Source organism: Nematolebias whitei, chromosome 9 (assembly GCF_014905685.2).
Source record: "Nematolebias whitei isolate Nwh7 chromosome 9, NemWhi1, whole genome shotgun sequence".
In the NCBI taxonomy this organism is placed as follows: Eukaryota; Metazoa; Chordata; class Actinopteri; order Cyprinodontiformes; family Rivulidae; genus Nematolebias; species Nematolebias whitei.
Genome location: NC_056506.1, coordinates 37,722,020 through 37,748,359, shown reverse-complemented (window position 1 = coordinate 37,748,359; position 26,340 = coordinate 37,722,020). Strand labels below are relative to the sequence as shown.

The 26,340-nt window shown below is 39.1% G+C and overlaps 3 protein-coding genes across 6 annotated transcripts in view; 1 reads left to right on the top strand and 2 right to left on the bottom strand.

Annotated features, from left to right (window-relative positions):
• Positions 1 to 371: 371 nt before the first annotated feature.
• Positions 372 to 5,769, bottom strand: c9h1orf35 (chromosome 9 C1orf35 homolog). 2 transcript variants are annotated; one of them, XM_037682317.1, is made up of 8 exons: positions 5,270 to 5,769; positions 3,333 to 3,483; positions 3,188 to 3,233; positions 3,024 to 3,106; positions 2,846 to 2,918; positions 2,554 to 2,633; positions 2,349 to 2,468; positions 372 to 1,168 (listed from the first exon to the last, which is right to left on the bottom strand). In XM_037682317.1, the coding sequence occupies exons 1-8, from the start codon at positions 5,364 to 5,366 to the stop codon at positions 913 to 915; spliced, it is 906 nt and encodes a 301-aa protein (XP_037538245.1). In that variant the 5' UTR covers positions 5,367 to 5,769; the 3' UTR covers positions 372 to 912. The 2 variants fall into 2 exon arrangements, with proteins under 2 accessions (XP_037538245.1, XP_037538244.1); XM_037682316.1 differs by having other exon boundaries at positions 374 to 1,168; positions 2,349 to 2,471; positions 5,270 to 5,745.
• On the top strand, positions 5,003 to 14,016 carry guk1a (guanylate kinase 1a). 3 transcript variants are annotated; one of them, XM_037682321.1, is made up of 7 exons: positions 5,835 to 5,999; positions 7,947 to 8,060; positions 8,735 to 8,776; positions 8,873 to 9,108; positions 9,209 to 9,293; positions 9,375 to 9,460; positions 12,541 to 14,016. In XM_037682321.1, exons 1-7 carry the CDS (start codon positions 5,966 to 5,968, stop codon positions 12,577 to 12,579), a joined length of 636 nt encoding a protein of 211 aa, XP_037538249.1. In that variant the 5' UTR covers positions 5,835 to 5,965; the 3' UTR covers positions 12,580 to 14,016. The 3 variants fall into 3 exon arrangements, with proteins under 3 accessions (XP_037538247.1, XP_037538246.1, XP_037538249.1); XM_037682319.1 differs by lacking the exon at positions 5,835 to 5,999 and adding an exon at positions 5,003 to 5,149 and having other exon boundaries at positions 8,735 to 9,108; XM_037682318.1 differs by having other exon boundaries at positions 5,831 to 5,999; positions 8,735 to 9,108.
• A 1,278-nt stretch (positions 14,017 to 15,294) lies between these two features.
• The window catches only part of obscnb (obscurin, cytoskeletal calmodulin and titin-interacting RhoGEF b), a 59,523-nt gene continuing 48,477 nt past the window's right edge, over positions 15,295 to 26,340 (bottom strand). Inside the window, exons 61-77 of the mRNA XM_037682315.1 lie at positions 26,126 to 26,224; positions 23,847 to 23,986; positions 21,797 to 21,997; positions 21,638 to 21,711; positions 21,186 to 21,356; positions 20,887 to 21,046; positions 20,615 to 20,731; positions 20,303 to 20,467; positions 20,044 to 20,202; positions 19,277 to 19,454; positions 19,078 to 19,191; positions 18,804 to 18,971; positions 18,594 to 18,696; positions 18,110 to 18,239; positions 17,816 to 17,909; positions 17,607 to 17,649; positions 15,295 to 16,825 (exon numbers count right to left, since the gene is read on the bottom strand). Coding sequence (XP_037538243.1) covers positions 15,715 to 16,825; positions 17,607 to 17,649; positions 17,816 to 17,909; positions 18,110 to 18,239; positions 18,594 to 18,696; positions 18,804 to 18,971; positions 19,078 to 19,191; positions 19,277 to 19,454; positions 20,044 to 20,202; positions 20,303 to 20,467; positions 20,615 to 20,731; positions 20,887 to 21,046; positions 21,186 to 21,356; positions 21,638 to 21,711; positions 21,797 to 21,997; positions 23,847 to 23,986; positions 26,126 to 26,224 — 3,227 coding nt within the window. The 3' untranslated portion in view covers positions 15,295 to 15,714. The remainder of the gene's footprint in view (positions 16,826 to 17,606; positions 17,650 to 17,815; positions 17,910 to 18,109; positions 18,240 to 18,593; positions 18,697 to 18,803; positions 18,972 to 19,077; positions 19,192 to 19,276; positions 19,455 to 20,043; positions 20,203 to 20,302; positions 20,468 to 20,614; positions 20,732 to 20,886; positions 21,047 to 21,185; positions 21,357 to 21,637; positions 21,712 to 21,796; positions 21,998 to 23,846; positions 23,987 to 26,125; positions 26,225 to 26,340) is intronic.

Below are 26,340 nucleotides of genomic sequence, written 5' to 3'. Positions count from 1 at the left end.
TATGGTCATGGTGGAAGGCATAGTAGTTTGAGCCTCGGGTCCTTCATAGGGTGGCTTTGTCTGGCGTCCACTCCTGCTGCTTCATCAGCTCGGTTTGTGTGTGGTGGTCTAACAGTACTCAGCCTTATTAAAAGGACCAGTCTGTTTTTTTGCACTTTTTTTTATGCCTTGCTCTTTTCTTTTTTTAACTGCAGTCTCCAGGTGCCGTTCTGCTAAATCCCTTACTTCAGACCAATTCAAGGCAAATGCAAACACTATATTAACAACCAAGAGGGATCATTTCAGGGGCGTAACACCAGTCAGGGACCTGGTTTAAGAATGCCAGGATCAATGAGGGACGTGAAAAGAAAATGACCACCGTTACCGAGTTGTCCAAGCAATGCAGGGGGGTGGAGGATATGTTCAAGGGCAAAAACAAAAATGCATCAAAACAGCATTTTTGTGGGTTTTCAAAACAATTAAAGGAAAATTCAAAGCAACTGAAAAGGCATGAAAATGTCAAAACTCTCCAAATAAATGTCCTGATTGCAACAACAGTTGTGTTAGTATAAAAGTTTTGAGCTCAGTAAAAACCACAAGAGCTCGGGCTGATGACTGGGAAAAAAAAAAAAAAGATAATTCTTCAGCTTCCAAATTATGTTTAATACAATAAAAAACGTTGTTTCTAACCATGTGATGCTTAACAGCTTCAAAAGCTGGTCATATACAACCCCCCCAAAAATACACCTGCGTCACCACCACCACCTCATGGCCAGCGTATTGAGAGAATTAGTTAATACAAAAGGCTCAAACGTATTGCACTAACTAGTTTCCATCCTGTCTGGAGTACCGGAGGCCCTCGTGGCCAGTCAAGCTGCTGTGGAGTGCTCTGTCTGCATTATGTGTCTTTGATTGGATGGGGGAGCAGGACATTTAGTCGTCCGAGTCTGTGTCGTGGCGCCGCCTGTGGCTTTGTGTGGCACCAGCAGGGGCCTTCTTGTGGATGGCAGGGTTGCTGCGGGCAGGGGACCCCCCGTCAGAGGAGTCTGTGTCACGCCGCTGATGTCGATGATGGGGGTGGGAAGGCTGTCGCTCGTTCTTTTCTCCCCCCCTTGAATGGCTGTCATGGGGTCTGGCTCCACTCTGACTATGGTATGATGGATTATGATGATGGTGGTCCTTTTTGTGTCTGAAAAGTAAAAGGAAACAAACACTCAGTGAGTGAGGGGGGCGGTGGGGCTTTGATAAGTTGGGAGTGAGGCTGGGGAGGGAGTGGCTACATGAACTTTTATGGTAAAAATCCACAAAAAATGCTGATATGAACCTAACATCATTTGAGGGGGAAAGATACTTTAAAAACGACATTAATGAACACATTCAACCATCATACCCCCACACACACACTCAAACTAATTCATTATAAATTATAATTAATCTAACACTGCCTCTAAATATCTCAAATCTTTCATTCTGTGAAACATGTACACCACACACAGATAATTGAAGCAAGTCACAACTAAAGATGTAAAACGGTGTCTAAGCGCCCTCTAGTGGAGATTCAGTATTTTGCATCAAGTGTCCAGGGTTAGTGTTGCTGTGAAAGTAATTATAGAAAACATGCATTATAGTTTCATAATGCACCTTTAAATAAGACACTACAGGAAACGCAGTGCAAATTATAATTCCTGCATCCTAGTAAAATAAACTATGTGCTAAAGCTAAAAACTTAACTTTAAATTGAGAGTGCAACTTAAGGCAGAAAATAAGTTTTGTATACTGTACTTTGTCGATAATCCTTTGAATGTAATAAATTACTAAAATGTGAAAACACTGCACGTAATCAAGTAACGTGTTTTTTTGTTGTTGTTTTACTTTATCAAGTTGATACTACAGTTGTCTTAATGTTCTTGATTGTGTGTATTTCTGTTGCTTGAGTTTGTGCTGCCCAAATATGCTAATAAATAAATAAAACCTGCTAAAAAAAAAATCCCGAGTTTCTTTCTCAATCATTATTTTTCCTGTAATGTACAGGCATTAGCAGTTCTTGTGTACTCGCCTTTCTTCTTCAACGGTCCGTAACATCATCACTAAACATAAATGAACTCGTACTATTAAAAGCCACGTCCGTGTGAATCCACTGCCTTTGAATGTTTTCACAAGTAAAGTGTGGCTCATCAAATGAAACCAACTGTTGGCATTATTCAGGCTGATCAGTTTCCTAACACCAAAGTTTGCTGTAACTTGAATTTCTAAACCTCTTTAATATAAATTCAGCACTTTAACATTTATATAAACAAACAAAAAAGGAGTTGTAAACAACAATGGGTATCGTATAATCATACATTTTTTTAATGAACACATCGACCAACCTCTTCCTGTTATCATCCGAGTCTGATGAGGACGAATCTCTTCTTTGCCTTTTCTTCTTCTTTTCTTTCTTCTTCTCCTTCTTGCTCTTTTTGTCCTTCTTTTTCTTTTTGCTCTCAGGCCTGCTGAGAAACGGCATCATATTTTATCTAGAGAAGTTTAACTTATATTTTTTTAGTCACATATTATTAAATGCTGCATTCTTACTTTTGTTCCAGCTCTTGTTTTGCAGCACTCGGAGATGTTTTTGCTGCTGATGTTTCTGGACGACCTTCAGTCTTGTGATGCTGCACAGAAAGCATGGATTTAATTACTGCAGTATCTGTAAATCACATGAAACAAATTGTCTCGAGTATCTAAAAGAGTTGACCCCACTTTTACACGGCTTTCTTGATTTGATCAACTACACGTGACAGTAAACAGTCAAAAGTCAATCATTTCCCTCAGCACTGATCATATTAAATCTGCATTTAACAAATGAAAAAGCAGCTGAACTTACTGTAAAAACTGGTAGGCCCATCTTAGCCGCCTCCTTTTCTTTTTGGGTCAGCACCAGTTTTCGTGACCCAGCGCTTGACAGAAACCAACACTTTATTTGGGGTTCATTACTTTATAATGCAGTGTTAATAAAGCGAATAATTCTCAGAGCATAATAAAGTGCACTAAAATAAAATCACCTGGAGCTTCCTAAACCTGATATACGATCCACGTTCCTCTCCTCGCCGTCAGCCTCTTCCCTCCTGCAAACCTCTACCAGGTCCTGACAAAATAAAATTCAAACCATTTAAGCCTTTTAGCAGTACAAAATTATTTTAAAATGCTCACCAGCTAAGTCCCATACTTCTTTAGTAAGGCCAGTTGGCTGTCTCTTTATATTCTTGTGCCCTCTACATAAAAAAAAAAAAAAAAACATTAATAAAGCGAGTACTTTTATGTTTTAAACGTGCAGTGTTACAGAAATGTATTTCACAGTAAGTTATACATACAGGGCAGCCATCAACGCCTCCTCTTCCGCTGCTCTCACAGCAGCAAGTTCGTCCTCCTTGGACAAAGTTTTGCCAGTTTTTTTGTCTTTTGAATACCACGTTAAATCTTTGCCCTTCTGCCACCGACCTACTGGTGCCATCAAGGAGTTTCCTGGGGAAAATACAATGGAGCAAGTGAGGCTTGGTGGATGTTGATGTTAAAAAGTTATAAAGAAAGTGGTTTTCTCAAAAGTAAAATACATATTTCCTTTTATCGCTATATCTACAAAACTATGACTTCTTCTGGACCTTTACATTTGTGTTTCAGCGTTTCATATGTGATACGTCATGTGATAGAACCATATACAGTAGTCCCTCGCTACTTCACGTACTCGCTCTATCGAGATTTTTCAAAGTAAGATTAGACATGACACACAATTGGCTGACTGATGGATGAGCCGCGCGATCGGCACTGATTTTTTAAATTTATTTAAAATGCATTTTAAATGATTTAGCACCTGTGTGCAGCCCACAGCTGTGAGAGAAGCTTCCTCCTGCAGCTGATCAGCTGATCTCCACTCTGCACGGAGAAGTGGGCGTGGCCAAGAGCGCTGGTAGGTGGAGAACAGCGGCGGTAGGGAGCTGAAATCATGATATTCTGTGCTCTTTTAGAGCGTTTAGTTTAGAAACATTGTTTAGAATATTGCAAGACTGTGGGAAGGGTTTAAAACGCCTTTACTACTTACTACTTGTACTACTATTCCTACTTCGTGGTTTTTCACTTATGGTGGGGCTTCAGGGTACAGATCCCCCTCTATAAGTGAGGGACTACTGTACTTTCTTGTAAACAAGTACAGGTTTTATACCATCATAATCATCCAGCATTTTAATCTTTGTGCCAATATGAAACGTTTTATTTTACATACAAAGCAACAGCTGGGAAATTTTGTACAATTTTACTTCTATAAGATTTTTTTTTTCCTGACGTATGACGAGAAAATCCCAAAAGCACTGCGTTGAATTTTGCAACATTTTGGTTACTTTTAATTAAGATTTTTAAAAAATTTATTATTTAAAGCATAAAATTTAAATCACAAACAAATACACCAAATACAAACCGTCATGAAGTTCTAGTTACATAAACAATAAAAAAAAATCAATGTGTGCAACTTCACACTTTCTATCTTTATTGGCACGTTACTCAAAATAAAGCCAAAAATCTGCAATTAAATGGTGAACGATAAAAAAAACAAACATTATTTTTCATCATTTACATCCCGTTTATCCCAAGTAGTGTGCATGAGCAAAATTAATTAAGCTTTAATTGAGTCAGGCTTGATCCAGGATATTTGTATTTCTTCTCTGGCAAATTAGTGCATAATTTAATGTTTGATTTGCAAAGTTAAAACATGAACATTGTACAGTAGCTATTGGACATAATCTTATGGAAAGAGCTGCATTTAATACAAGTCTGTTAACTAAACTATCTGCAACAGCACAAAGTCATATTTTTAGTAGTACGGGTTATACAAGATATGGCAGTATCCTCTCTTAAAAGCAAATGAATAATGAAATTCTGCTTTTATACATAGTGCCGAAAATGTTACCCCAGGATACTCTCCAAATGATTGAGTAACGTTACTTTGTTAGTCTTTTCATGTCACATCTGTGCTGACTGAGCTCATGTTGCTGCTGTGACTGGCCGCGGTCAGGACACGGAGGGGCTGCGTGTTTCTGCTCAGACGTGGAAATGAAAGTAGAAACCTGCTCTGTGTAGACTTATAGTACATCATCACATCCACCCAGACTCTGTGTAATGAGGGACTCGAAAACAAAAGGTATGAAACAGCTGCAAGTGGAGCTAAAGAGCACACACTCTGCCATCTTCACTATCTTGCTGTAGCGTGCTAGCGGGCCCTCTCTGGTTAGCGCTGATAGCGGCGAGTTCTTGTACTTACCGAGATAATTTTCTCTGTGTTTATCGACTTTCACGTCATCCCAGTTAAACTGGTCCTGTCCCCCTCGTATGCCTCCGGATCTCGACGACCCAAACATCTCGTTGCTGTTGTTGATTATCAGGAAATTTTGAGAGAAAAGTAGTCCACGCGCTTAGCGTCTGGAGCTAACTTTAGCCGCAGGAGCTGCGTGATTGGTCCGTCAGGCCTTTAGCTCATCCGGGGAGTTTTACGGTGAGTTACACTTCCTTGTATTGAAGAGAGCGACGTGTTTACAAGTGTGGGTACTGTATTCACTTTGGAAAACGGACGTTAATTCCGACGGCTATTTTTTTTTTAGAAATAGAGAAAAAGACGCAGCTTCCGTTACAAAGTAGACTTTTATGTAGTTAGCCTAAAATGACCTAAGTCAAGCGCCTCGCTGTGCTTAGTTGTATGTGTGCAAAAAGCCGAAGCTTGCACATAGTTATATATATAATAAAATACTAGTTTTTATTCAATATTTTTTTGTGGTTAAGGCTAATAAAACGCTCCGTTTCTTTGTTTTGTCGCGCGCTTTCTCTCGTGATGTTCGGGCGCTTAGTGATGACGCAAGCAGCGCAGTCCGCTCTAATGGCTCTCACAGTAAAAGCACAGGCCACTGGAGGGAGGAAATCCCTGGAAGACGGGCTCAGAGGCTAGGATAAAATCTATCTCCTCATGTACCTGAGACATTTTACGAGGCTATTTACAGGTAGGAATGTGGATGATTGTGTTTTTTTCCCCCCCTTAAAATATCTAGGATTTCTTGGTTGCACGCGGGCGTGTGAGTCTGCCATCATATCTGGAGTCAGCTTGCTTTGTTGCAGAAGATGGAGTTTAGTTATGTTGTTCTGGCGTGCAATTCAAGCAAGATGGATTGCTGTTGGAGGATGCCACCTTACAATACATAGACTTTTGAGCAAGTGGTCTCTATTTCTTTGGTAAAAAAAATGTTTTCATGTCACTGCCAGCACATGTGACATAACCCTGTAAATACATTGGAAGTTTTTATTGCACACTAATCAACTCACTTGAACATAATCTAAAGTTTCTAATACCACACATTTAATATTTCATTCAACCAGTTACTAAATGGGTATTTTACATTCAAAAAGACATGTCATCAGCAATCTGTGCATTGTTTTCTTTCGCACTTCATGTAATTGAGCATTTTCAAGTGAATCCATAGCACGTTAACGATCTTCTCTATGAGTCAAAGTGCATTTGGCAATACAACAGCGAGATGCTTCAATCTGGTAGATATTTCTGCCATAGTAACGTAGAGCACGGTGACACTTTTTGGCATTCAAAAATGGTAATAAGCAGTTCATTCAGATTTGAAACATAAAAGAAGCGATCACACTTTTAGGCTGTAAAAATATAAAAGCAGGTTGAACATTTGCCTTCATATCCCTCTGATTGTCAATGTTTAGGTGTAGCCTGGATTAACAACAGTGCTGTTTCGATTTGGCATATTATGCAATGTCTAGATCGGCATCAAAAATAATTTACACTCTGTTTAACCTGCACCGTATAAGTAGGAAATTCTGACTGAAAAGACTGAGGTAAAAAGACCCAAAGCTCAAATTTATTAGTGTGATAATTTTAAGGAGATAAGCCAGATGTGCATGTGGAAAAGCCTCACATCTGCATTTTTGTTAAGCGTTGTTGCAGCTTTAAACTGACTTCTGAAACCTATTGGGATTCACATGCTTTAAATCTTGCTTTAGGCAAATACCAGTCACATGAGACGAAGCACGTGTTTAAAGTCGGACTCTGCAGCTTCCGCCAAGTGTCAGTCTGTACCGATTGTCTCACGTGGCTTTAATTTCCCATCTTTATGAGGAAAAGTGAATTCTTGTCTCAGTGCTGGAGCAAGATTTTTTACTAAGAAAAAAAGTTTATTTTTGATCAGGTTTCTACGTGCAGGGATGTGGGTTTATCAACATCCACTGTTTGTTTGTTACCTTAAAAACTCCCAGTGGTTGGACTGAAGCCGTGGCCCTGCCCTCCCCTCCCTTCTGCTTGTAGGCACAGCCAAACCCTCACTCTTCATTTGATTTCCTCACCTGCTTAAAGTCGGTGTGTTTTTTTAAAAAGAGGTAAGAAGGAACGTGACGGTTGATGTTTTTATTCCTTCCTGGAGGTTCCTGATCTTCTTTGGCAGTGGTTCAGATGTTCCATTACTGGGTGATAGGAACAAAATGGTTTAGCCTAATCATTTTTGGGGCATTACCGGGTGCATAATTTAGTTTGAAGTTGTTTAATTGAATGTGTATTTGTGGTAACAGCAGACTTCATAATTTGACTACTACATTCAGGTGGAGGTGGGGCTTTTTTATTTTTTTATTATTATTTTTTATCTCGGAAGCATCGTAGTACTTTGTTTTGTTAACAGATCAGGCGACTGTCTTTTCTTCTGTGAGAGTTTATCGTCTCGTTCCATCTGAACTCTTGTCTGGAAATAATTATTCCCCCACTTCAGCTTTATTAACGATAAACCTCCACCCCTTTTTCATGGTCTGACTGAAGTCATGTTTGCACCCATGCTAATTTTGCTTCAGTGATGATGACTCACGCAGGATTCCAGTGATGGGTCATGTTTTCCTTATACGCCCATTTTTCTGTCTACCATTACTTCTTCTCTCTTTTCTTCCAGCTATGGCTGGACCCAGGCCTGTGGTGTTCAGCGGCCCATCAGGGGCAGGAAAAAGCACTTTGTTGAAGAAGCTCATGAAAGAATATGAAAATGTCTTTGGCTTCAGCGTGTCCCGTGAGTGTTGCCACAGTCTGTGTCTTAAACATCAAAACATTCAGCTCAGACTAGTTGGGCTTTGGGATTATTTCTGATTTTAATCACTGTTGAATAAAATATGCTTATTCGTCTTTTGGAACCTGGAATGTTTACCTATGTTTTAGTTATTGTTCCAGCTGAAGTAAAAAATATATATTTTTTTTAAATAATATATATATATATATATATATATTTTTTTTCCTTAAATTAAAATAAATCTTTTTTTGATTAAACGGTAATTGGATTTATTGTTTAAAGCGCTCTCCCATCCCTTTTTATCTTTGTGTTTGGAGAATCAAAATTTTCTGTTTTTAAGTTTTGAAAAATTCTTATTGCTGTTATACTAAATGAATGATAAGCTATTTATTTTTTGTCAGCAGTAATGCAGTGGCTCCCAACCCTGGTCCCTGAGGAACACCAACCTGCATGTTTTGGTTGTTTCTCTGCTCCAACGCACCTGATTGAATGAAAGGGTGATTAACAGGCTTCTCCCAACTTAAGGAAGAAATTAAACAACTGAATCAGGTGTTGGAGCAGAGAAACAACTAAGACGTGCAGGATGGTGTTCCTCAAGGACCAGGGTTGGGAATCACTAGGTTAACAAATAGTTGCAGCTCTAGATTAGAACAGACAATCCATGTTTCTTTTCTCAGATACAACTAGAAAACCTCGTCCTGGAGAAGAGAACGGCAAAGGTACAACCTTTACCTCCACTTTCATGGTCACTACAGCATCTCCTTTTTTTGGCTCTTTAATGTATGTTTTTTTTCTTCTTCCTGCGCATCATCTAGATTATCATTACGTTACACGAGAGGCGATGCAGTCAGGCATCAACAACGGCGAGTTCATCGAACACGCAGAGTTTTCAGGGAACATGTACGGGACGAGCAAAGCCGCCGTGCAAGCCGTCCAGGCCAAGAACCTCATCTGTATACTTGACATCGACATGCAGGGTGTGAAGAGCATCAAAAACACCGACCTCAACCCAATTTACATCTCCATTCAGCCGCCGTCTGTGGAAATCCTGGTGAGCGCCGTGTCTACTCTCGCAGTCTGTCGGCGTGGCTCAGAGTTTCTCGCAGAACCCTTGGTTATGTTCTCTGAGTATTTTTGTGGTTTTGTTTCAGGAAAAACGTCTAAGAGACAGAAAAACAGAGTCGGAGGAGAGCCTCCAGAGGCGTTTAAATGCAGCCAAGGTGGATATGGAGTTTAGTAAGTATTTTATGCACAGTCGTTCAAACTTAAACGCTCAGTGGATGTTTAAAGGTGTATAATAATTATATCTCCCCGCAGGTAGAGAACCAGGTGTGTTTGATGTCATTGTTGTAAATGATCATTTGGAGGATGCTTACGGGGCGTTGAAACAAGCTCTTCTTGAGGTGAGTTGCCACCACACAGATGTTAATATACATAGGATAATAATGCATTAATTAGTTAATGTTTTTCCAAAAAGAAAACGAACCTCTCCCTGTTCTGAATGTAACGGTATAGCTGACCTGTTAAGACATAAACAGCAAATTTCTAGCAGCTGTTATTGTCTTTCTTTTCAACACATTAAATTTATTGTTTTCCACTAAAGTTAAATATTCTCTAGTGGATTTTCAGAAATAACGGTGGACTCAGGAATTAAACGAGTCAGCTCTGTTTTGTGGCAGTTTATTAAAAAGGAAATAAAATAAGAACTAATGCTATAGGTTGGTCCATTAAACAGCAGGGTCACAGCCTCAGCAGATCACCGTGTGTCTGCAGAAGCTGAGGCCTCGATAAACAACCAAGAAGTATATATATTTGCTTGATTAACCTCAAAGGAGCCAGATAAAGTGGCCTTATAATTTAGTAGACAAATTAAACATAAACTGTCAGTAGTCCTGAGACGTTTAGATCCACGAGTATGACATGGATCATAATATTATATAATAATCATGTACCAAACCATTATATATTCTTGGAATCAGTAACATAAAACAATATTCTTTGTTGCATTTTGACAGGTTATGTTTCCTTGCCTAACACATCACAGATAGTGAACCCCACACTTCAGTATAAAACAGTTGAATTTTATTACTTCCTACTTGGATCATCAGCTTGTGGGGGAGTTTTGATCCATTTACCGTGAACCTCTTCAGCGTGGCTTTGCAGCAAGCGACTGTTTGCAAGCTGCACAGGGAGCAGGTGCTGAGAAGTGCACCTTTTTAATGCAGGTGTGAAGAAGATAAACAAACTCCCAATTAATTATAAAGGCTCAGCGCGTCACACAAGTCTAATAAACGTAGTCGTTGGCAGTTTGTTTTCCACCCACAGCTTTTGTCGGGGCATGTAAGAACAAGCTCGCAGATGAATGAGTGCTGGTGTCAGTGTTTGAACTGGGACAGTTGATTATCTCAGGTGCAGCTGAGAACGTGAGCATGCATTTCATAATGTAAGGCATCAGTGTCTACAGAGTCAGCAAATTCATTGTGCAACATCAAACTTGTAGTGTTGTGGTTAAAGGTTGATGTTAAAATTACTGTTTAGTTTTGGTATAAAGAAATATTTAGATACAGTTTTATTTTTTAACATGGACATTTACTGCTCATACACAACAGTACTGCAGCTTTGTAGTGCTTTGTTACTTTAAAGTTGCTGTACATGTACATTCACATTATAAAGTTAGCCTGGTATCATTTTCTATACCTGGTGCTTCTATTAAATTCAATTCAGTTTATTTATATAACACCAAGTCACAACAGAAGTTATCTCGGGGCACTGAACAGAAACATTCATATAAAGTAAGTTAACATTATTTATCTGAGGAGCAGACTGCTTTGAGTTTAACTCCATCACAGAACACTCATCTTGAGCAAGCATGAAGGCGACAGTGGAAAGGAAAAACTCCCTCATGGGGAAGAAACCTTTAGCAGAACCAGACTCAGGACAAGCGGCCATCTGCTTCAACCGGTTGGGCTTGAGAGGAACAGGAAGGAGGAACAGATACACAATGGCAGGTCGAGAATCGCATGTTAAGATAGAAATAATATCAAATGAAAACTATTGAATTTTAACAATTCATTTTAGGAAGTGGTCTAAGCCTTTGGCAGCATAACAAGTCAACCCTAACTATAGGATTTATCAAAAAGGAAAGTCTTAATCCCAGTCTTAAAACTGGACAATGGTTCCACAAGAGAGGAGCCTGATAACTGGAAGATCTTCCTCCTATTCTGCTTTTAGAAACTCTAGGAATCGCAAGTAAGCCTACAGTCTGAGAGCGTAGTGCTCTGTTAGGAAAATATGGAACAATAGGATCTGTAATATAAAATGGATCTAGGTTGTTGAGAGCTTTGTAGGTTAGAAGTAAGAGTTTGAATTCAATTCTGGACTTGACAGGGAGCCATTGGAGAGAAGCTAAAACTGGAGACATGTGATCTCTCCCACTAACTCCAGTTAAGACTCTGGCAATAGCATTTTGGATTAAATGAAGACTTTCTAAAGAAGTATTTGGACACCCAGATAACAAACCATTGCAATAGTCCAGTCTAGATGTGACAAATGCATGAACCAGTTTTTCTGCATCATTTTTAGATAAGATGTTTCTAATTTTAGAGATATTACGCAGGGAAGAAGGCGGTTCTAGTAACATTTTTAATGTGGATAAAAGACATGTCCTGATCAAAAATAACACCAAGATTTTTAACATTAGAGCTGGAGGACAGATTAATGCCATCCAAGGAGGGTGAAATACTGAAAAATTTATTCCTAAGATGCTCAGGTCCAAAAACTAAAACCTCAGTCTTGTCAGTAGAAAGCAGAAAATTAAGGGTCATCCAGGTTTTTATGTCTTTAAGACATGTTTGTAGTCAAAGTAGCTGATTGGATTCATTGGGTTTCATGGACAAATAAAACTGTATCATCAGCATAACAATAAAAATGTATCCCATGCTATTTAATAACATTACCTAATGGAAGCATATATAATCGTGTGGGTTATGTGGGTGAAACACCCACACTTGCCCCCACCCTCATTCGCCCCACTCTGGGCCCATGAGCAAGGCCCTTAACCCCCACCATGTGCTCCCTAAAACAGGTCTCTCTTGCAAATGAGTTCTCGTGGCTCAATGAGACAAACCTGGATAAATAAAGGCTAAATGAAAAATGAAAAATATAAGGTAGAGTATTGGTCCAAGCACTGAACCCTGAGGAACTCCATGACTACCGATAACTTTGGTGTATGAAGAAGATTACAAATTGGAATCCATCAGATATGATTGAAGCAGAACTGAACAGGAAACTGGTCCTTTGACTCCAGATTTTTGCATGCCATGAGTAAACATTGTAATGTTCCAGCCTGTTGTCACAAAGATCACCAAAAGTTTCAAACATGTTAATCCTATAGCTGTATGTTTTTCTGATCCAACTGGTTATAATATACCCTTGTATGAAATGTTAAATGTATTTTTTTTCTCTCTTTCTATTCTCTGTTTAGGAAATAACCAAGGTGAAGAAAGTCAGCTCATCTTCGTAGGAGACGGCAGCATCCCACCTTTTTATTCGTCTTATTCAGCCACTCCTCAGAGTCGCAGACCTCTGCTCAAGCCATACATTCCCTTCAGATGGAGATCTGCGAGACTCAACCAGCTCACTTTAGTAAACCTATAAACATATTTTACATCGCGTTTAGAAGTAGTTATTATAGGGGGAACTTTTTTTAACTGCAAGGGCATGTTTTTAGTATATGTATTTTATTTTGACATGTTCAATAAGAATATACTCCAATGATTTTTACTTGAAGTGCGGCTTGCATGGCAGGCAGGTTGTTCTCTGTTGGACGGAGGTCACCGGTCTTAGACGTACTGCTTGCAGCCTTGTCGATTCACCGAGTGGCACAAAAAGGCGTAACAAGACTCATTCCATCATGTGGACAAACTGGTCTTTCAAAGGTAGAAAACAAAGCACATCTATGTTGGTTAGTAGCACCAAACTGTGCATCTCTTTTTATTTTTTGTGCATTTTTTCCTGTGTTGATGGTTAAATAGATTATACCGGAACAGCGAGATGTGCTGGTTACAGTGAGAGTTTAAAACCGAAACTTCGTTTCTGGAAAATGTGAGGATTGTTTACTTTCAGGGGGTACATGCAAACCTATTGGACTTTCCAAACAGTGAAATTATTCCAGTGCTGGGGAATTGTTTTCTTTTAAATATGTTCATGTACTAACTAAATTTATAGTTTAGTTTATTTTTGTATTTTTGTGCTCAAGATTGAATCATATTATAAAGATTTAAGGTTTGCTGAGAAACACAATACATCAGTGTTGATTAGAATATGGCTTTTGTATTTTTAGACGGAGATATTGGACTTTTTATTTTACAGTTGTAAATTTGTACAACTTTTCTATTATGTAACATGTTCACCTTGTAGCTTCACCATGCACTTAAAAGAATCACTGATTAATTAACATTATCCATTTTCTTTCACCTGCTGCTTCTTACTGGGTTGTGGGGGAGCTGGTTCCCATATCCAGCAGTCACTGCAAGAAGTGGAGGACATCCTGGACAGGTCACAAGTCCATCACAGGGACAAATGATACAACCATTCATACTCTCACTGACACCTAGGGACAATTTAGAGTTACAAATTAACTTATTGTGCATATTTTTGGTTTATGGGAGAAAACTGGAGTACTGGAGAAAACACACGCGTGTGCACAAAGAGAGCATTCAAATTCCACCCAGAAAGGCCAGGAATCAAACCTGCGACCATCTCGCTGTGAGGTGACGGCTCTAACAACTGGGCCACGGAGCAGAAATGTACTTCTTGATCAATTACACTGAAACAACTGAACATAGAAGTTCTAAAATAATTAAAAATAACTTTTAACACTTTTATATTTTGTGGTTATGATGATTTTACGATGCGACATTTTGAATGTCAAGTTGGAAGACAAAAGTCGATCAGTGCAGCTGGACAGCAAAGAGTTAACCCTTCACCAAGCTGCTGCAGCACAACAGAAATGTGGGGGTGGCAGAGATCACGACAGGCTGCAGAGGGAGCTTCTCCCTGCACCTGTGGGCTGCACACAGGTGCTATATCATTTAAAATAATTTATATTAAATAAACAATCCATGCCATTCGTGTGGCTCATCCATCAATCAGCCAGTTGTGTGTCACGTCCACTCTTTGAACAACAGCGAAAGAGCGAGTCCGCGAAAGTCGAACCACGAAGTAGCGAGGGACTACTGTATTTGCAAATTTACATTAGGGATTTTTCCTCAACATTTGCACTTTTGTTAATCTTAAAAGGTGAAACCATTGAATTTAAGCAGCTTCTAACATAATTCCTCTAGACTGGTATTACTGTTTATAATTTGTCAGTTTAATACAGCAAAAAATGAACTGTGGAAACCTTTAAGTGGACAAGTTTTTTTTAGACAAGTCCATTGTCTATTGGTAAGTTACATGTTGAACCTTCAATACAAAGGTAAAGCATAACATTGCTTTATAAGGAAATAGAGAAGAAACAGATTATGGTGCGTTTTTGCTGTACATTTATTTAAATCAACACTTTGTTTTGTCCAAAACTACACTTGTACAGTACAAGCTATTACAATCTGTCCGTGCTTTATTAATACATAACATATCCCCTGTTAAAGGCACCTTTCAATACAAACTCCACACATCTTTAAAGGACATTAAACCACTCACTTTGTTCACTGCATTTAAAAGGGCATCGATCCTGTGAGCTCTGGTGCTTTGCACACATTTCTACTTGAATGCAACAGGATAACTGGTTACCCTTTAACACATCTGCTTTAAACAGCACATACATGCAGGCACTCCTAAATATGTCCCCGACACATGAAGACACCCCTGTAAAAGCCTGTGAGTTGCCAGGTAACTGCAGTGCATCAACAGACCCCAAATATCTGAAACGGCTTGGTAAAAATGAAAGGTGGGAACATTGTGTTTTATGTTAACACGTTTTTGTAAAACAGGATGTTCGTAAACCACCTACCAACTGATCTGATTAAAGTGTGATATTTGTTTGACTCGAAAATGAATCATTCAAACACCAACAAAAACTTATTCTATAATCTGTTGATTTTTTTTTTTCACTGCAAACATTAAAGAAAGCCAAATGTGAAGTCAACATCTTAAATAACTGACATTTCTTGTTCCAGCAAATCCAAAGTACAGTAAAATGAAACATTTCTGTATAATACAAAATCAACACTCTAAAATCGTGGCACCAAAATGCATTAAATAACAGCTTGATTGTGAATATACTAGAAGTGTCTCCTAAGGATAATGCCTGGATCAATTAATATAGGTAAGATCACGTTTTAGTAAATATTTATGTGATAAAAACGTCAAACTGTGACTTCTTTAGCATCTTTTCTCACACAGTTCATACCGCATGTAAAGAAGCAGTTAAATCAACAGAATGAGACTGAAACCTGCTTACAGACAAAACTTTGCAGTTTTTAACTTCCCTAGTCTGAAGAAACCCCGCCTCCAACCGGTTTTCCGCTAAATTAGTTTGAGAATTGACGAGTTCCTGATTGGCTGCTCCACAGTGGAATGGTTTGTCAAACGCAGCACGTATCTTAAATCATGTGAGCAGAAATGGATCTATTTAAGACTAAGAATGACATTTTGTTTACTGGTTTTCATAAAGGTTTTCTTTAATTTGTAGAGTGACTGGGTTGCCAACTGATGCGTAACCATAAGTCTGAGTAGAAACTTTGGTTTTAAAGCTTTGCTGCTTGCCCTCATCTCTCTGCACTGCTGAGCAGTATGAAGGCTTCACCTCCACCTTGGCATGGCTCACTCGGATGGGAACTTGCCTCTCCACCCTGGGCCGAGCTTCAGCAGCTTGTGGGAAGGATGATGAGAAAATGTTGTTGGAGAGATGCTCCCTGAAGCGACCGAAGAAGCTGCTCCTCTGCCTTGGTACAATGTCAGGCCGCCCCACATTGAGAAGCACTGGTTGCCCCACTTGGGACCCACCGATCTCTCTCTGGAGAACAGAGATCTCGCAGGGTTTTTCATCTGAGGCACAGCGGACATTAGAGGAGCCGTAAGTCTCTCCTTGCTCTGGGACGTAATCCTCTAAGTCTTCAAGATTTAAAACACGATCTCCTTGTTTCAGTTTCACAGGCTCTTGTCTTTTTAATTGATCGCATTCATCATTTTCGTCATCAGGTTCAAAGATGACTGTTTGTTGATCGTCCTGATCATCATCAATGTTTTCTCCAGCAGATGTAAGGGCGGATGAGAGTTCACATGGTTCTCCAGATGCAGAGCCAGAGGCAACATGATCGTCTTCCTCCCAGGAGAGGGGCTGGCTGATGATCTCCCCCTGCCGATGGGCCTGTGTTTGCTCCACTAGCTTGTTGTTGGAATTGTTAACATTTGGGTTTTCCAAGCTAGACCTCTTGGGTCTTGAAGGGGTGGCAGCACGTTCAGACCCTGAAGGTGAGATGCCTCTTCTCCTCAGCCTGGGAGACTTATTGACCTTGTACTCAATGACCTCTTCTACCTCAACCCACCTGGGCTTGCTCTCCACTGCCCTGGCTCCAGCCCCCTCGGGCTCGGTAACATAAAGCGCTGGGATGGTTGTCTTTCTTGGAGTGGGCATCCTTCTTGGCCTGGCTGCAAGGGGTTCAGGTGTGGAAGTCTCAGAACGGTGGGCACCAACAATAGCCAAGCCAGGGGATCGGTGTCTCCTCAAACGTGGGTTCTTCACCACAGTGGTAATGGTTTCCTCTCTGGAATAAATGAAGGATTGCATGACTAGAGCTACAGACAAAGATGTACAACAATGCTTTGCTGAATGCAGATTTCACACTGATGGTTGTAGATGAACAAATGACTCAGCAATGCAATTAATGGGGAAAAGATGGCTCCCAAATCATCAGATGGGAGTGTCTGACAAAGAACAATAAATAAGCAACCAATTAAGTTTTATAGTCTGCAAGTTGCATACGTTCTGCCCAAGTTCTTAAATTTGTTATTTTGATCAGTTCTTTGCATTTATTAACCTCGACTTTGTTCATTGTGAAATATTTTCTATAGTTTTACCTGATATTACTTCAACCTGAGTTTTTCACTTGAACAGTTAATCTACAACAAAAAAAAAAAAACTTCACCTGAAGCCTTGTATTAAAATATTAAAGTTGTGTGGTGAGAAGCAGTTATGGCACTGTCAGTTTAAAGCAGCACCCGGATGGTAACAGCCCCTCCTTTTATCATCCTTATGATAGAATCCCTTAGTGTTAGAGTGTTAAATAGTACACAATGCATAGACACACACACACACATAGAAAAGTGCTTTAAATTCAGCTCATGTTGGCTTTTAGAAAGAAGTATTACAGTTACATGTAACCTACTACTGCAGAAGAATTGTTCTGAACAAATACACTTTTTAAGCTGATCAGTTTTTTTAAAGCTTAATATTCAAATGGAAGGTCACCTACTCTTGGCACATTATCTAAACAAAGTAAACAAACAGACTTTATGCATAGCATGTTGAAGACCGATCACACTTACATGATGATGGTTTTCTTTGGTAATTTAGTTTCCTGCTCGGTCACTACAACAAAAAATAAACACAATTTAAAACCTTAAAACTTTAGCTTCAAATTTGCATAAAACGTGCATTAAATACAAGCATGAACCTCAAAAAGGAAGAATAAGTGTTGTGCAGAAATTGAAAATAATGACCAGAAACATGGAAGAAAAGAGATAAAAGTTCCTACCTTCAATGGTGATGGCCTGCTCACCAGTGCGAGCCACAGCAGAGGGGAGGACTAAATCAGCAGCACACTTGGCTTTGCCCAGGCGGTTTGACAGCTGGCAACATCAGGGATATATTTTTAGAGTCCTAAATATGACTTTCTGCTGCTAATTGATATTAACTATACTCAAATCAATCTGAAGGTGCAAAAACAATTACAAGGCCACAATCAAATCTACCCTCAGTGACCTACAATGACAAAGGGACTTCAAAAATACATCTAAGATTATTATAGAACTGAAAAGTCCAGACAAACCTCACACTCGTACTGTCCAAGGTCTCTCTCTGTCAGGTTTTTTATAACCAGTACCAGAACCCCACTGCGGAGTTCACTGTAGGTCTGATACTTGCCCTGGTCGGTCAACAGCCTGCCCTCCTTAAACCACCTTGAACACATAGACAAAGATTAATGCTCAAAGTGAATATCCAAAGAAGGAAAGAATCAACATGCTGGTGAAGATTCTCAGTCATCCAGGACATGAGAAATTCAAAAATGTTCAATATAAAAACAACTGCACAGGTCTCTCTTGTAAATGAGTTCTCGAGGCTCAATAGGATTTACCTGTCTAAATAAAGGTTGAATGAATTTGTAACAGAAGACGTTTCGCTCCTCATCCGAGGAGGAATTGAGAAAGCTCCTCGGATGAGGAGCGAAACGTCTTCTGTTACAAATAAAGTCCAGTTGTTTTTGTATTGAACATTTTTGAAAGAATCAACAATTACACATAAGATAGGTGTACCTTATTTTGGGTACAGGGGCACTTTGTATAACGCAAGTGAACTGTGCATCTTCATCAGGAACAAATATGGCATTCTTCATTTTGTTGACAAAACGAGGAGGTACTGCAGAAATCATACAAAAACACATTGCAGCTGAATTACTATCAATGTGTTTTTGATTACTCATTAGAATATCAAGTTTAGTAGAATCTGGGTATTGGGTCACGTACCCTGAACAGTGACTTTTCCGAGAGTACTTGCATTTCCAGCTGGGCTTGTGGCAAAGCACATGTACTGGCCAGAATCTTCTGCAGTCATATTGTCCAAGATCAGCGTACAGGAGCCATCAGGGTCCTCAATAATGATATGATGAGGATCTGCCTCTACTGAGCGTCCATCTACAACCAACAAGTAACCAAATAAATTACTTGACAGAACAGTAACTCACAGGCCCATTTGTGGACATAGTGTAAAGCAGGGTGGATGAGTAAATCTATATCTTACCCTTGTACCAGGTGACTACAGGTTTGGGCACCCCTGTGACTTTGCAGGCCAATTTAACAGTCTGGCCCAACTCTGCTGTGCAGTTTGCCAGAATTTCTTCAAAATCAGGAGGGCCTAAAAAAGGAAACCACAAAGAGTAATGTTTAGATTATGAGAACAAATTAAAGATAAAAAGAGATGGTGTGTATGTTGCACTTACTCCATGCAGCCATGATGTAGCGCTGCTGCAGTTCTCTGAGATCTCGCAGCCACGAGTTCTTGATGGTAACAGTTCGAGCCTGTAAAGTGTATTTTCTCACAGAGTCCTCCCGTTCATGCCAGATCTCAAAGGCACGGTCATCGCCTTCCACTGTTTCATTCACGTCAATGTTATTCAACTGTATGAAACAAAGAATGCAGCAAACATAGGGTATTAGAGCTGATGACTATGAAAAGAAATATACAGTAGTCCCTCGTTTATCGCGGGGGATCCGTACCCTGAAGACCCGCAATAAGTGAACACCCATGAAGTAGGAATAGTAGTACAAGTAGTAAGTAGTTTATTTTAGTATTTACATATATTAAGGTGTTTTAAACCCTTCCCACACTTGCAATATTCTAAACAATGTTTCTAAACACTCTAAAAGAGCACAACATGTCATGAACTCAGCTCTCTGCCACGGCTGCCCTTGGCCACACCCACTTCTCTACTGCAGAACGGAGATCGACAGAGGGAGGAGGAGCTGCAGGAGGAAGCTTATTCTGCAGCTGTGGGCTGCACAAAGGTGCAGCAGGTGCTAAATAATTTAAAAATATATATATATTTTAAATAAAAATTCCATGCCGATCGTGTGGCTCATCCATCAATCAGCCGATTGTGTGTCATGTCTAATCTTATTTTGGAAAAACCGCGATGCGCAAAAAACAAACCGCGAAGTAGCGAGGGACTACTGTACTAGTCATAAGTGATAGTATCAAATTGGTTACCTTCATCATGTTCTTAAAAACATAAGTTTGTGTATCAGTGTGGATATCTCTTTTGGGTTTGCAGATTATGCAGTAGTTCTTGAAGAGGAAGGCATGGCGATGGTGACCCCTAGAGGATGTTCTAACTCCAGGAGCACCCTCCCACACTTGGAAAGGTCCCTGGTGCAGAAGGAATCCATTGGAGACACAATTAGACAATCAATAAAGTGCCTCACTTTTCTATTGCTAAGTAATACACAGATGCTTCGAGTTACGTTACCTGTCTGATAGGTTCTCCAAGAACTTCCAGGGTAGCAGGATAGTTTTCGATCAATGAGACATGGTGGGTGTTCTCAGAACGCTGCGGGAGTGCGGACACCATTGCATACGCTTCTTCCAGAAGGCAACAATTCTGACCATTTTTAGCCTTGTTTCGAATGAGCTCCTGAAAACAGGGCAGAAATTCTACAAAACTGCAACAGTGATACAGACCTAACAGCTATCGCTTGAAGTCATGTACTGTATCATTTATAGTGAATTTAAAAAAACCTAAACTAACAAGACTCCACATATTTGCTCTCAAATCTGTCACCTTGAGGGTGGCCTTGTACTTCTGAATCCTCTCCAGTGGTTGTTGGAGGTAGGCGTTGATGCTTCGAACGGGAGAATCTGTAGCTTTTGTGTTAGTCTGTTCTTTCTCAGTGTACTCCTGTAAAATTATTTTAGGAGTTAGAGAGATCTTATTATTACATAAATTAATTTACAGTTACCTAAATGATTAGACAAAGCAATAACTACACAGATGTTTAGTCTGAAATCAACTTTGTGAATTTCAATGAATTACAATTAGCACAGCGATATTACCTTAAAGAAGTGATGGACAGTCTTGTCACTGACAGCAGAGTCGGCCTGGCTCTGGCCTACAAGGTACTGAAGGTATTGTTCAAAGCCCTCTTTATTTTTCAGGAAACACATGGCAATATCATCATCTGTGTCACAGTCATGCAACTTTGGGAGGAATGCCCTAAGGAGAAAGTGTGGATTATTGACTATAATAAATTTCCAGCCTACTAAATCTGATAAGATTTGAAAGAACATTTTTTAACAACTATATTTTACAAAATATTTAGCAACAATTAGTGATAACAAAGAGGTGAGCTCACTTGCTATGGAAGGATTTGATGTCGCTGATATTTCTGAAAATGGTCTCTTTCTGGTTGGAGACATCAGGAGGTGCATCAGAGGCTTCAGCATGCTTCAGGTGGTGGGAGGTGAAGAAGTCCACTTCTGTCACAAACTCAGATTCTCCATTTATCAAGTCCTGTACCAGTTGCCTAAAAGCATTTAATTTAAGTTAGATACAGTGAGTCTTTTTGCACTGATCGATTTGTGACTTATCAGATGATCTGTGTTTTGAACCTGTACGCTCCACACTGGTTTCTCGTCATATTTATTATCTGCATCGTTTTTATGTCTATGTTTTTGAGTTACTTCATTTTTTATATTGCTTCTTGTGTTGTCTGTTGTTCTGTCTGTACAGCACTTTGGTTGGCCTTGTAGCTGTTTTAAGTGCTCTATAAATAAAATGGTATGGTATCAATTAGGCTTTACTCACAATAACCTTCTCTTGTACTCTCCCTCGGTCACCTCTTCACTTGTTTCTGGAATCTCACCCGTATCAGCTGAGAGCTACAAAACACATTTTTTAACAGATGTAAAAATAACTACTGCTAAAGAATGAAAATAAACAACATCCAGATGCCTGAAGACATACTTTGAGTTTTTTGTCCAGGTATGCAGGTGACACCCAGCCTTGTCGTGATGGGGTTGTTTTGGTGGGTTTGGTCTGGACTAACCACTTGAGTGGATGAGCTGAGTCCAAAACCTCAACATACTGTCCCTCCTTCAGAGAAATAGAATCTTTGCTCGCAATGGTGGGGTTGTAGTCAGCTGACACCACGTAGATGTCAAACATCTAAAAAAAATTGCACAATATTAACATCACACATGCAATTTTATATTAGAGCTATATGATTATATAGAACAGGGGTGCCCAAAGTGGGGCCTGCGGGCCAAATTTGGCCCTCCAAGCTATCCTCATTACCATATTAAAATTTCCTTTCAAGTGTCAATGTGTCAGCTCATTCATTCTGACTTTAATGTTAAATGAAAAGTCAGCCCAATGACTACCGTAATGACACAGAGTGAATGCCTCAGGTCATGACATGTACCAAACCTCTTGCTCAGGGTTTCAATTTTCCGACCATAACTCCACCCACTCTGTCATCATGTGACCAGAAGTCTAACTTGAAATGATCAATGAAGGATACTCTCAAGGACCCATTCCCCAAGATAGACATGAATTAATTTCTTCAGATCCTTACTGTATTTTGTGCCTCATGCACAGACCTGTTCATCTGCAGCGATTGAACGAATAAAACCTATATTGAATATGTAAACTGAAAATAATTACATAAACACTCATTTTGAGCTTCCTAATATCACAGCAGAGCTGTTGCTTTGCATTTCCGCTTCTAGTCTTAAAAAAACCTGTGCCCCTAAAAATTAAGTCATTGGCAACAATTTTCTGAAATAACACAAAAATATAATTAAACATTTTGCACTATGCATAAGTTCCTGCGCTTTTGAGAACAATCTGATGTGTGAATCACTGCAGGAGTTATCTGAACTGCGTAAGAGATGATGATCTCGGCTCATAAAGCTATTTTGTCTGTAGTCAGGGTGTTTTATGTGATTAAGAAGCGACCAGGATGCTTTTCTGAATTGGGCAAAAGGATTGAGAGCAACTCTTTTCTAAGCCATGCAGTGACAAAGCGTTAAATATTAGGCAGTTTTTTCTAAGTGTGGCCAAAAACTTAGAGCAGCGCTTGTTGTCCCACAGTGCGGAGCAGGGAGGAGGATGAGGAGGCACACTCGACCGTGGTCTGGGATACTAAACAACTAGGGTAAGAAATGATCCCGCACTAATACACATATAAATCACACAAAGTGTTTAAAAATAGCCTAAATTGTAAATTTGAGATGGCTTCAGTGGCGATTTTAGCCTCTTTTGTGGGATGCTCAAGCACTCGTAAATTTTAACACAGCACCCCTGTAAAATTAAGAATCCATGATTAGGATTTTGTAAGGAAGCTCATTTCTCAAACCATAGATTCACCAAAATATTGAATATGGAATAAATGACAACAGTCTCAAACGGGCCAGTAAAATCTATAGTTTTTTTGCACGAGTCCTGCCACCTGTCAGTCAATCCAGAGGCATGTCAGCAACTGACCAATCAGCAACCTCAATTTGTCCTGAAGTGAATGCCCCTTACCTGCAGAGCTGCAGCTTTGCAGTCAGAGATTTCAATAATAACAGAGTTTACATATTTTGTTTCATGTTATTCTATGTAATAAACCATTGTAAAATACACCAGAATGCAGGAAATGGCATCTACTTTATTCAAAATTCTCTGGGGGAGGCCCCCCCACTACCATCAATGCAGCCTGTTCTTTAATGTTCTTTATACAGAATGGAAGGTTAAAAAACTGTATAATAAATAAATGGACTTTACTTAAAGAAGTATTTGCATTTCATGTATTATATTATTGCATTTGGCCCACAGCCCTCTGATAAGATTTTAAATTTGGCCCTCTCGGGCAAAAAGTTTGGGCACCCGTGATATAGAATGTCAGACATTATCAACTCAAACAGTTAAGTTTCCATTTCTCCTTAACTTCTTCCAAATATAAACCTTGTTTTAAGATGCTTTCTCCTTTTTTTCCTGGACATTTTCAAACACACCAAACCACATGTCTTACTTCTCCTCTGGCGTCTCCTTCATCAGACTCTGAGGAAGAATCTGCGATGAGGGAGGGAGGACGGGAGCGGCCATGATGAGGTGTTGGAGAAGGAGTTTTGGTCTCGTCATCACTGTCACCGCCTGGTACACGTAATGAAGCTGGAGCAGCAGGAATGAAAAAAGCGGCAAGAAGATGGATCAAGCATGGAAATAACCAAGCAATTTCTTATTAGTTATCTATTAAAATGTAGTTATTTAAAAAAAGTTATTTTAAAGATCGCTGCACTAACAACTTACAGGAGATACAACTTACTGTTTATATTTAATTTAATGGTGGTGCCTCCACTTAGCAGGGAATTATGACTTTACACTTTGTTTAACCCACTAAGAATTTAATTTGATTCACATATAAAATCAAACAAAACATTGTTTGTAAATAACAAAAAAATCGTAAGGATTTTCAAACATAAAACTCTACCCCAAAATAACCCGTTGCAGGCCTGAATCGATGCTTGGGTGTGTAGGAGCTAAAAACAAACCGCTCGTTTGCTCCTGAGCAAATAAAATAAAAAGCGCGTGCATTAGTTTCGTTTTCTACTCACAAATCCTTCAAAGTTTGAGAATGAATCGGAAAAAGTTAGATGTGGAGATCCCTTTAATATGGCACTGAGTAAAGTAAGTAGGCAGGTGATGTTACACGAATACCGAGATTGTTCCTGGCAGCAACCTCACATATAGGAATCCAATGGCTGAATGTGGAACTTCTAAGTTGTCCAGCAGGTCCAAAGATTAGCTTCTAGTCCACTTTCATATGCTTCTTAAAGTCTGTTACAGTCAGCAATTCTGCATTAACTGTTCTGGACAGCTTTACTCTGTTATTGTCCCGCATCTGCGTCGCTGTGCACTCTTCATTTGTCTGGTTTTTCACACAGACCCACGTTTCATGCAGCGTACCATTAATCCCACCCACTCCCATCTAATTGGGCAAAACAAAATGCTTAATACAAAACAAAATTGAACAAGACTGACACTTAGCACAACTCAAAGAGTAGGTTGTAATCTGCTATGTGGCACCATTCCTCAAACAAACCTTCAAGGAACATGGTAAAAATAACAACAGCCTGTTTTAGTCTGCTTGACCTAGATTTTCTTGACCAAATATGAACTGTTTTTAAAATGATAAATTTTTAAATGACAAGAGTTTTTTATCTTTCATATTTATTCCAATTTTATCACTTAGACATTTTTTTAAACACAAATTATATCACTATGAACTTAGTTTAATACTTTAGTTTGTACTACACAGTATAGCACAGTTAAAACTGGGTTACAAGTGTATACAGTTTCTTAAGAATTTGATTAAAAGCCTTTTTATATTTTTTGTGATCTACGAAAGAAGAAAATTTGAAAACCTGCAAGTCATTTCATTCTTAAGCCTTACTATGTTCTACTTCCATGTTAGTGGCAAGATGCAAGTACAAAAAGCGCTGATTTTTAAGCTTGTTGCATACATGTTTGACTTTGAGCATGTATTCCTGCAATAAGCTGAGTGAGACTTTGTATGTCATCGCAAAACCACTTGGAAAATTATATATATATATATATTTTTTTTTTATTATTATTATTATTTTAAACAATAAAACACTCACTGATGATGAGGTAGTGAGACATAATGTAATGAAAGGAAAATGTTTTACCGGTAAATGGTGAATCCATCTCAATAAAAAAAAAAAAATCCTTACATACAAAATTGTTTCATTGGGTTTACTAATGTTACAAAAATTATAAAATAAAATAAAAGTATTCTGTAGAAATTATGGTGCTGATGTGCTTGGGATACATACTGGAAGATTTGGGCCATGTTTTCATCCACTGGAGCACTTCATCATTCTGTAAACTGTCTGAATAACAAATTAATGATTGGATGAGAATCTAATTGGTTGGATTGATAAAATGAAGAGTGTGAAAGTGGTTAGGAAATGATGTCTGTAAAAAATAATGAGAGGTTTTAATTTAATTATTCATTGGTAAACCAAACCAAAATGAAAAATAACACTTAAAATGTAAGGTAAAAAACACTTCGTTTATGTGGTGTGAATTCCTAATAAACTGGAAAGCAATTCTCAGCTCAGTAATGTTAGTAAGACATTCAGCTTGAACATAATTAAAAGCAAAATTATATGAGCTTATAGATTTTCGACTTTAGCGACTTTGTAGGAGCAGCTAGCAAGGCCAGTCATAGCTGAGGAAAAAGGGAAAAGCAGCCAGGAGCTGAAGTTTTTGTTATGTAGCACTTACCTTGGGTGATCTTTGCTGATACCATTTCAGTGATCTGAGAAGTGAGCTTCATGAGGAATTCCTCTGTACCGACTTCACCTAAGTAGGGGATTTTACCCTCTTACAGTGTTCACACAAACAAAAGAACAGCATACATATTAGTGTATTTTTATTGGGGGAAAAAGCGTAAAAAAATAAGAAAGAATTTAAACTTGAGTGATGGTGACATATGTTTG

Bases quoted from the DNA above. Each gene is read 5' to 3' on its own strand.
- c9h1orf35 (XM_037682316.1), bottom strand. From the start codon at position 5,366: ATGTTTGGGTCGTCGAGATCCGGAGGCATACGAGGGGGACAGGACCAG. The intron at 3,234-3,332 runs GTATGTATAACT...TTTTTTATGTAG, and splicing joins GAGGCGTTGATGGCTGCCCT to AGGGCACAAGAATATAAAGA. The intron at 1,169-2,348 runs GTTGGTCGATGT...TTTACTTTTCAG, and splicing joins TCGGATGATAACAGGAAGAG to ACACAAAAAGGACCACCATC.
- guk1a (XM_037682318.1), top strand. From the start codon at position 5,966: ATGTACCTGAGACATTTTACGAGGCTATTTACAG. The intron at 9,109-9,208 runs GTGAGCGCCGTG...GTTTTGTTTCAG, and splicing joins CGCCGTCTGTGGAAATCCTG to GAAAAACGTCTAAGAGACAG. The intron at 9,461-12,540 runs GTGAGTTGCCAC...TTCTCTGTTTAG, and splicing joins TGAAACAAGCTCTTCTTGAG to GAAATAACCAAGGTGAAGAA.